Source organism: Rutidosis leptorrhynchoides, chromosome 8 (assembly GCF_046630445.1).
Source record: "Rutidosis leptorrhynchoides isolate AG116_Rl617_1_P2 chromosome 8, CSIRO_AGI_Rlap_v1, whole genome shotgun sequence".
In the NCBI taxonomy this organism is placed as follows: domain Eukaryota; kingdom Viridiplantae; phylum Streptophyta; class Magnoliopsida; order Asterales; family Asteraceae; genus Rutidosis; species Rutidosis leptorrhynchoides.
This window is the reverse complement of record NC_092340.1, coordinates 163,678,744-163,689,913: the sequence shown is the minus strand read 5'-3', so window position 1 is coordinate 163,689,913 and position 11,170 is coordinate 163,678,744. Positions and strand designations below refer to the sequence as shown.

General features: G+C 37.0%; 1 protein-coding gene across 1 annotated transcript; it reads left to right on the top strand.

The window, feature by feature from the left end:
• The first annotated feature begins 848 nt into the window (after nucleotides 1-848).
• Nucleotides 849-11,170, top strand: LOC139861271 (ras-related protein RHN1). Its single transcript, XM_071849605.1, has 8 exons — nucleotides 849-1,049; nucleotides 1,142-1,219; nucleotides 1,296-1,463; nucleotides 8,792-8,840; nucleotides 9,056-9,129; nucleotides 9,960-10,053; nucleotides 10,571-10,674; nucleotides 10,975-11,170. Exons 1-7 carry the CDS (start codon nucleotides 1,011-1,013, stop codon nucleotides 10,672-10,674), a joined length of 606 nt encoding a protein of 201 aa, XP_071705706.1. The 5' UTR covers nucleotides 849-1,010; the 3' UTR covers nucleotides 10,975-11,170.

The window sequence follows — 11,170 nt, the reverse complement described above, 5'->3', positions numbered from 1 at the left end:
ATCGTATATTCATCAATTACTCCTAAGAACCAAAAGAAATATCATCATGTTGCAGGGTCATTGATGACTTATGCGTCATAACATGTATTTGGTAAGACACTTCATATTATTGCTACAAATACAGAGTTTGTCAACTAATCTTGCTTTTTTCCTTGCCTTATATCTTAATATTTAATTTAATACAGTTTTTACCGTTTGCAAGGCACATGTCAAGTTTAACAGGAAAAATTACAATTTTTATAGACTTAATGGAACGGGTAAATCAATAAACATACTTTATATGCATAATATGATCGATTGCAATGAAATAGTCAAATACTAAATTTTGTTATGTTTGCTATGTAGGTTGATAAACTGCGTCAAATAAGTTTAACGGATACGAACGATACTGAAAGAAAAACAACAAGTTGCTTCAGTGCTGACACTAAATGACTACTTCAAACGCTTTGTTGCATTTAATAATCTATGAGAAAGTCGTCATAGGCATACTTAACTACAAATTAATAGTCTACTATCATAAAATAATAGCACACCTATATATCCAATTTGGTGTTACAAATAATTTTTTTTTTTACTCGGTTGAAAAACTTATATATCATGTTTGTATATAATTTATATCTGGTATATTTTGTTTAACTACATTCTTTGCCTTCATTTTTTTTATTATTATACAGAATTTGTGGCGAATTTTTATATCAGCTAATACATAATTTATTATGTTTGAAAATTTTATTGATGAAACCCGTGAATTCGCAGATCTTAAGCTAGTAAACACGAATAATCGATTAAAAAAAGCATGCATACATACATATACATATATGCATATACCGATATACGGCCAACATTTGCTTAGATCGACGTTTAACCACAACTACCATCTGTCCATCTCCAAAACAAACCGTGTTTCAGCATCTTAACACATATCACGTCTCTTCCTGCAAAAGAAAAGCAAACCAAAACCCCTCTTTCTCACCAAACCCTTGATCCTATCAACCGATCAATCAATTATTATGGCGACAATCGGACACAATAATCTCAACGCAAAATTGGTAAACTCAACATCTACAATCATTCACTTCCCTATTGCTTAATTCACATCCCTTAATTTACTTCTTCAATTTGTGTTCTCATTTTTTGTTAGGTTTTGCTTGGAGATATGGGAGCTGGTAAATCAAGTCTCGTGTTACGTTTCGTCAAAGGCCAATTTCTAGAATTTCAGGTTTATAATTATTATTACGTTGACCTAGGGTTAATCTAGGGTTTGAATTTTTGTTTAATCGAAATTTGATTTGAAGGAATCGACGATCGGAGCGGCATTCTTTTCACAAACCCTAGCAGTGAATGATGCTACAGTGAAATTTGAGATCTGGGATACTGCTGGTCAGGAAAGGTATCATAGTTTGGCTCCTATGTATTACAGAGGTGCTGCTGCTGCTATTATTGTCTATGATATCACCAGCTCGGTACTCTACTTTTATCTTTCATCTTAATTAATTTTAATTGTATCTTAGTTCTATTATTTGTTTAGTTATTAGTAAAACATGTATTATGATCTGCAATAATTTAGCTTTAATTTGTTGTCATTAATACTTAGCATATTTTTTTTTTTTTTTTGAAAGGCAAGGTAATTTTATAGATATTAACAATGATACATCGCGAGATGAGGCAATATACGCCCCAAAAAAACAACGCAACACGAGAGGAAAAAACGACTATTAACTATTGGAAGAGAGCAGAGATTGCAACTCAACCCATACAATTATTACAAATAAGTGTTTGGTTTCGTTAACCAAGTGTTCCAATCTATCTTGACGCTTTTATATTTGCACGAAATCCAATCGAAGGAGATGGCTTGAATTTCACAAAGAGCCACGGGGGCGCTCCAACTTTTATTATGGAAAACCATATTGTTGCGGTTTTTCCAAATGAGGTACGAAGTAACCCAAATGACCCCTTGCCAAATTAAGCCTACGTTGGCACTATCACGAAGGAGCTCCGATAAAGAGAAACCTGAAAAGACTCCGCTATCCCACCATTTGAAAACACGACACCAAACATCTTGAGCATGTCGACAAAAAATAATCGAGTGGTCAACCGATTCAAGGCCGTCATCGCAAATAGGGCAACGAACACTATGGAGATCAATGCCCTATTATCAAGCTTAAGCCTAACCGGAAGACGTTTCAATAACGTACGCCACACGAAGAGTTCGACCTTTTTAGGGACCAAACCGTTACGACAAGTTTCTTCACCATTGTAATTGTTAACTTCAAGTAGACGATCGTCAATGAGTGAAGATAATTTCTTTACCGTAAACAAACCATTTGAGGCAAGAGACCATTTCCATCTATCTTTTTTATCACGAACCAAATTGACATCACGGAGAAGACTTTTGAGAGCATTGAATTCGCTGAGTGTGCGTCCGGTAGGTTGCTTGACCCATTCCCAGGAGATAGCATCAGCAGCCTCAGGAATACCCGAGGCAATAACAACAGCATGTATATGACCCGAGACATTATTTGTAGGAGAAGATCGACTATCAGCATCATCACGAACCAAATCAGAATGCGAAGGATTGACAGCAGCTTCGGAGTGAAAAACAGCAGCAGTAACACGACGAGCAGTAGAATCGGCAGAGACAGAGGGATTCGAACCAGAAAACGTAGCAGTAACACGACGAGCAGTAGCATTGGCCGAGACAGAAGAGTCCAAACGAGCTTTGACAGAAACGTTCTTGTTGTTCTCCAACCTATATAATCTTGGAAATATTTCACGAAAACTATTGGAGCCGCACCAATAATCATTACAAAAAGAAACGGATCCACCATCACCAATGACCTTCACGAATGAGTCATTAAATTGAACTTGCAAACCCTCTATATGTTTTCCTGCACGAATAATATTAGCCCAAACACCTAGCGACGTATATTGAGAATTCTCAACATCCACCACTAGGTTACCGTTAGCACCATACAAACTACGAATGACTTTAACCCATAAGGAATCGGTTTCGGTTTTAAACCTCCACCACTATTTCCCCAACAAGGCTAAATTTTTACTTTTAAGACTCCCAATATTAAGACCCTCGCCCCGTAAGGAGAAATAACCTTGTCCCATTTAACCCATGACATTTTGTTTCCCGAAAAGTCCCCGCCCCAAAAAAAGACACGTCTCACACTCTCAAGCAATTTGGTGACACTCGATGGGGCACGGAAGAGCGAAAAGTAGTACAACGGAAGACTACTTAGAACCGATTTAATGAGAACTAAACGACCACCAAAAGAAGTCGAGCGCATTTTCTAATCCGATAGTCGGCTTTTGAATTTATCTATCACCAGTTGCCAAGCCGCAACATTACTCATTTTAGTGCCTATAGGAAGACCAAGATACATAAAAGGAAGTTTTCCGGCTTTACATCCTATTCTAACGGCCATAACTTCCACTTCATCAAATGGGACCCCGACACCATAAACGAAACTCTTATGGAAATTTACTTTGAGACCCGAATAGAGTTCGAAACATTTGAGGATATTAATGAGATTTAGAGCATTGTTTCCATTCCAATTCCCGAAAAAATAGTGTCATCGACATATTGGAGATGCGATATGAGGACTTTATCCCGCCCAACTTCAACACCATTAAAAAGATTTCTATCAACCGCAGCTTTAGCTAGAATATTCAATCCTTCTGCGGCTATGATAAAAAGGAAAGGGGATAAGGGATCTCCCTGACGAACTCCCCTTCCCAATGAGAACTCACGAGTTGGGGAACCGTTAACTAACACCTAAACTGTGGCGGATTTTAGACACGACATAATCCAACCCCTCCACCTTTCACTGAACCCCATGCAGCGCATAACCTCCATCAAGTAATCCCAATTAAGGCAATTGAAAGCCTTCTCGAAATCAACCTTAAGATAAGATCCTTTTGCTTACTTGATTTGATAAACCCTAATGTTTCATTTGCAATGAGTGCACCATCTAGAATGAATCTGCCTTTCAAAAATGACGACTGTTCAGAACCGACAAGATCGGGCACTACCCTACGAAGCCTATTCGAAAGAATTTTTGCGATAATTTTGTAGTAACTACTAATCAAGCTTATAGGACGATAATCCCCAAGACTCATCGGATCCGCCTTTTTTGGAACAAGGGTTATGAATGAGGCATTGCACCCCCATGAAAATTCACCCTTTTCCCAAAACCATTGGATCGCCGCCAATAAATCGGATTTGATAATATCCCACAATTTTTTGAAAAAAAGCATATTAAATCCATCCGGGCCCGGCGCTTTTGAACTACCACAATCATGTATAGCTTCAAATATTTCATTCTCAACGAAAGGAGCTTCAAGAGACACAGATTTCTCCTGATCTAATGATGGGTAGTGAAGGTCTTCCATGCTAGGTCTCTCAACAATGTTACTTTCAAAAGTACTCGAGAAATGTTTAAACACAGCTTCTTTTATCTCATGAGGCTCCTCGACCCAGATCCCATTAACCGAGATGCCCCTAATATTATTTTTCGCATACCTTTGACGAAGTAATGAGTGGAAGAACTTGGTATTATCGTCGCCTTCTAAGATCCAACGTACACGAGCTTTTTGTTTTAACATACTCGTCTTCGTTCTCTCTTTCTCTAGCCACTTTTTTCTCGCATCCTCCCAATTTTTTCTATCGCTATCCGAAAGAGGAGCAATCTCAGCCTTATGTTCGAGATTAGTAGCAATTGACTTGAAAGTTTCGATATCTCCATCAATTTGACCGAAAGTCTTATTACACTTTTCTTTTAGCCGGAGTTTCAATCTCTTTAGTTTATTCCTAAACACGCAATCACGTCTCGAACCCACAATTACCTCTTCATCCCATGAATCTTTAACAAGGGAATCAATACCGTCTATTTTTAACCACTCGTCAAAAATTCTTGTTGGTTTAGGACCGAATTTTTTTTTCTTCTAAATCTTTCATTACAATAGGACAATGGTCGGATAAGCTTCGATCCAAGGCTATGACAGATAAGTTGCTCCACATGAGGTTAAAATGGTCATTTATTAGAAACCTGTCGAGTTTGCTAAACTTTAACCCATCTTCACTAACCCGAGTAATTTTTCTACCTCCCATTGGAAGGTCGATCAAACTGTTACCCGTAATGAAGTCATTAAACTTCCGAGCCCTGCTTGCTATGAATTCACAGTTTAGCCTTTCGTCTTGGTTACGAACCTCGTTAAAATCACCACATACAGCACAAGCTTCATCTTCATATTTTTTTAGAATCATCGATAAAGAATCCCACATTCGAATCTTATCAGGGTCATTATGAGGCCTATATACATTGATGAGTATACATGGAGCACCATTGCAGACCCAATAACCTCGCACACCAATGAAGGAATCACAAATAAATGAATCAGTAACGTTAAAGAGAGTGGAATCCCAAATAATAAGCCGACCCCCAGATTTACCGACCATTTCCTTTTGTATAAAATCGCAGTTGTTTGAACCCCACACCCCACGGACCCAAAACTCATTGACCCGATGTAACTTTGTTTCTTGTAACGCGATGAAATTAGGTTTAATCCTACGAATTAACCTCTTAAATTCCCCGATTTTGCTGTCTTTAACAGACCCGAAAGTTCGAATGTTTAAGGATAACATTAACATTTAAAACCAGAACAAACGAAGGAAGAAAGAAGGGATTACTGGGAAGGTTTAACCTTCCACTTAAGCCCCAATTTATTACCAAAATCATGAATATTTACACTACTGTCAGAACCAGAACCGGTACCTGAATTAGATTCCTTCGACAAGGGTTTATTGCTAACAGCAGCAGCTTTGCCTCGATGGTTTGCGTTTGCCGAGGGCTTGACTTGTTGGCTTGAATCGTTACAGGAAGTGCATCTGGATCTGATACCCGATCTATCTGGCGCCCGAGCAACATTCTTAACATTTAGGATTCTCGAAGAGGTCTTCCACTTGCGAATTTTAGTCCAACAGCAATCGTTTTTCCCTTTCTTTTTTGGATGCTCCCGATCAATCTGATGTCCACACACCCCTTTTTTATACGCCTTCGACCTGGATACATTGTTGCCAGTTGAGTTACAATTAGGAACATGCCCAACATAATTGGACTTTAAACAGTCCGGGGATTGATAAGTAGGCCCAGCAGACCCAAACTTCTTTAATAAGTCAATTGGGGTAGATGGGCCAACTGGACATGTTTTGTTGGGCTCAGGGGTGCAAGATAAAGTGTCATTATCCTCATCACGTAAAGGGCTTCTGCAAAATCTCCTATTCTTGTTGGACCCCAGGCCACTTGCAAGATCGGGCCCATTAACGTTCACATTCGGCCCACTTAAATGACGTTGAGATCCACTAACCGATCCGTGATTTATAGGAGGTGTGCTAACACAATCCGTGTTTTTTGGGATTGGACTAAAATTATTTGAATCACTGCATTTAGTAGGGCTCTTGGAATTACCCCCTTTTACATTCTCCAATGGCGGCTCATAATTATTTTGAAGCACGTTCATCTCCTTCCCCAAGAAACTTGTCTCTTCATCTTCTAAATCCTTCTGCCCGTTACCTCCACCGTCGCCGGAGTTATTGCCGGAAACATCTGTCTCGCCGATAACGCTATCATTGTATAAGACATTAAAGGGATTCACATTGAAATTGTAGTGATCTTCAGGTTCATCATTATCAGATGCGATAACGGTTTCATCGACATATTGATCATCTTCATCGTCGGACTTAACATGATTGTCATCATTAGTGTTGTAAATCTCCCGAGATCTCCCCCGAGATCTCGCTTTTGGAAGGCAACCAAGACGAGATGTTCATCTCCCGAGATTTCTCGGTCAACGGGGTCAAACTTAGTCAAAGCCACGATTTTCCGGATTTTCTTGCTAATTTGTAAGATTTTCTTGTAAAATTCGTAATTTTTAAGATTTTCTCGCTCATTTCTCGGATATTTTTGTAAAATCTCGTAAAAACGTATATAAATATACATATATTTATGTTTTTATGTATATTTTTATTAAAAAAACTATAAAGTCAACGTAAGTCAACGTCCGAGATCTCCCCGAGATTATTCCGAGATGTCGAGATCTCCCTACAAAAGTCCAAACGAGATCTCCCCGATATCCGAATTCTCCAACCTTGACTCATCATCAACCCGGACATTCTCATTATCATCCTTCACAATATCGATCTCATACACTCTTTTCATATACTCTTTGACACTTAACATAGATCAATCCTACGTCACAACAAAGGCTAACAAACCCTTCGGTTGGGAAAACATTTGATGAACGAACAAGAATTTTTCCTTCAGTTAGGTTTTGATTATCTTCTTGTATACTGCAGTTTTCCATCTCCAAGACCTCACCCCATTTACCACCGATTTTAGAGAAAACATCTTCATTCCAACAAGTAGCCGGAACACCTCTAACTTTTATCCATATTAACCTATCGAATCCCCAGTACTTTTTGTCGAACTCTATGATGTTATCACACCAGCTTCTTAAAACATGATGCTCATGGTTTACAATCTGGGTAACCACTTCTTTGCTTTCGAATACCATCAAGACTTTAAGTCTACCCAGATATTTTAAACTAAAATTGCTCATCCCTTCTAATCTACACAGGTTGTCCAGTTGATTAATCAACTTTGGATTTTTTAACTCAACCACAATGGACCTATTAAAAAGGTTGTAATTGTATTCATCATCGCCGACCTTGACTTCCCTTTTGCAATCAATAGTGATCGTACCTTTTCCTGGTTTGTGTTTGAGATTGTGCTGCTCATTTGATTCGCCCTTCTTTTGGCTTTTTTCGTTAACCTTGGCCTCATTCAAGAAGTTCCTTAAATCTTCTTTGGCATTGTTGATAATGTTCCTTAGGTCATCCTTGCAACTATTCAATTTTTGTCTGAGATCACCCTCGTACTTGTCAGCATTGTTGTTGAGAGTATTATGGTTACATTTAACATGTGAACCACTTTCTTTCCTATCAATTGCTTTGAAAACCCTAATCGGGTTGCCCTCAAAACTAATTCTCTCCAGTGATCTAAGCAGCGAATCAGCATCCTTCACCCCATAGAACCTTGCAAACGAAAATCTCTGACCACTTTTTAACCTCTTCCCCGCCATATAGATATCACGAAGGTCACCATGTTGTTTGAAGATTCTCCAAAGATCATTCCCCACTTATCAGGGTAGTTGAAAAACATGTACGACGTTAATTTGATACCGAATAGTCTCGATGAATCGTTCTTGAATCCTCCGTTGTAAAACTCCCGTGCTCTCGCCTTTGCCACCACCATGGTTGAGCCTCTCACACACATCTTTTTTTCCTGAAAAATCCTCTAGGATAGTCTCAAAAAATGTATATTTATAGAAAGAACCTATATAAGTACATGAATGTCAAACAATCAAGATGCGCGCTCGTTATTTGACTTTCAGGCGTGAAACTTGCTTATGAGCTAGTGATATTAATACTTAGCATATAGTACTAGATTACTATAATTCAAGCTTAGGTTTTCGCATTATAGTTTGGCTCCTTAAATAGGTTTTGCATGAGTATTGTATGGTATGATTTGAATGCTCAACCATGTGAGTGTGTTATAAGTTAATTAAGTTCAATGTGTATGTTTAATACTACTATTTATTTATTTTTTAGTGATGTATCAAATTGGTTTGGTTTGGTTTGGTTTGTTTTTGTTGATTTTCTTTTTTTATTTCTTATATATTTTTGACATTGAATTCACTTTGTTTCTTATCTGATGATTTATAGGATTCATTTGCTAAGGCTAAAAAGTGGGTCCAAGAACTTCAAAAGCAAGGTGAGCAGATATTAACTAAACAACTAAATTTATATATACCAGAGGAAAAATCCATCTGAAATCCTGCCTGCATCTTTTTATATGTAATTACATATAAGAACAAGGAGCCCGTTGTTTGGTTCTCTACTCGTTACTTGATGTCAATTATATATATCTTAGCTTTTTACACCCTGCCAATTATGAAGCAAGTCATATTTTATTTGTGGTTGATACAGGGAATCCTAACATGGTTATGGCACTTGCTGGGAATAAAGCTGATCTGGAAGAAAAGAGAAAAGTGACAGCAGAGGTCTGCATTCTTTTACTTATCTTTGTGCTTATAAGAATTACCCCTAGGATTGTTGATGTTACATGTTACTGGTCATTTGTCACTATTATCTTTCACATATGCAAATCCACCATGACAAATGGCAGCATATATCTAATTTGTGCATTTAATTTCATTATCGTGCACTATGCTCTGTGTATATAAATGTTTGTTTAACTAGATGTTCATTAATTGGCATACAGAGGCTGTACTACACTGTCTGTCTAATGTTAGTTTGCAACCTTCAACATTTGACATTTGATGCAACTTATAAATAACCATGTGCGCAGTACCTTATATATATCTCATATTAATAGGATGAAGTTCTTCTTTTGGACAACTTGATAGCTACTTCTGTCATTGTCATGGTTATTATATGACTATTTAAGTTGCTTAGATTTGTATTTTAATAAGAACTGGATGTCTCAAAACCTCCGTCAGGATAAACCCAAAAAATGTACGAGTTTCATAATTCGTTCATAGAAGAAAGCTTTTCTTGATTTGCTCTTATTCTCTGTTCACTACAGAGAGTTTAACAGATATATGTGAACGAGCTTAGGTAATTAAAAAATAATTGATAGTCTTCTATGTTTCTTGCTGATACCATAGATTGATATAGGACCTAGAGGCTGAATATAACCTACTTCTTGTCTCTTATGTTTAAACAAGTGATTTTCTACTTGTAATTGTGAACGTACAGACGTTTTTTTGTGTTTATGCGTCTAAGTGTGTATATTTCTATCCCGTAGAAATGCATGTTCCAAGCTGTGATGTATTAATCTATCTATTTACAAAAATAACTTATGATGCAGGAGGCACGTGTATATGCAGAGGAGAATGGTCTTTTCTTCATGGAGACATCTGCCAAAACTGCTGCTAATGTTAATGATGTATTTCATGAAATAGGTATGCATACTTTATTGTTACGACACTTTGGAATTTGTAAGTTTCGTAGTTCGGTTGCCATATTTCAAAAACAAACCTAATTTGATTTTTTGTGCTCATTAAGTAACTAAGGGGTTGTTTGGTTTAAAATATGGAATAACCATCTGGTCGGATTATGACCTATTTACGTTGATTTGATACGCATAGTTAAAAAAAGTAAAGCCATCAATCCAACATCATTGGTAATCAACCATGCTTCCATTTCCATTTCTCTCAACCAAATATTCGCTAGTTTCAATCTGTATGTCGTTTATAATGGGATTTTTTTTTTTTTTAGTTTAAGAAAAATAGTTGAAGGACGGGTGGCTCTTAAACAAGAAAGACATTAGAAGTTTGTAGATGGAAAAATTATGATTAATGCTATCACCATCTTTGATTTGCGATTTTAAAATTTGAATAGCTTTTATTTATTGTTATCAGTTAAGATTATTATTATTATATTATATTATTATTATTATTATTATTCTGCTTGAATCAGCCAAGAGACTGCCTAGAGCTCAGCCTGCCCAAAATCCAGCTGGTATGGTTCTTGTTGACAGACCTACTCAAGGAGCTCGTGCTGCTGCATCATGCTGTTCATAAGTAATGTCTTATTTCTCAATTGATTTCTCATGTGTCTGTTTTTCATTATGTACATTTTCAAAATCCATCTATGGTATAACATGAAAGTTTGATATAAATAAAGATGAAAGCTGCAAGTTGTACTTGTTATTTGTTTTGTTATATTTTTGTAACAGAGTGCTTGTTGGTTTGATGATCTCTGATTCGCAAACTAGAGTAGTACCTATTCGTTAGTATAACTTAAAATAAGTAACCTGTTGAAATCCAGAGTTCGAATAGTATATTAGGTCTGACACTTCGGATATAAATCTCTGATTACAGGTATAATCATTAGTATTGAAGCTGCCACAATTCATTGGATTCAGGGCATCTAAAATGTTTGTGATGGTGTTTGATGCCATGTCTTCTTTGTAACTTGTAAATTATGTGCACATAAAATGCATCATTAATTCTTGTATTACGCATGACATCGTGTTTATGTTCTTACTTTTTATGAGTTATTTGTTTGGTTGTGCTT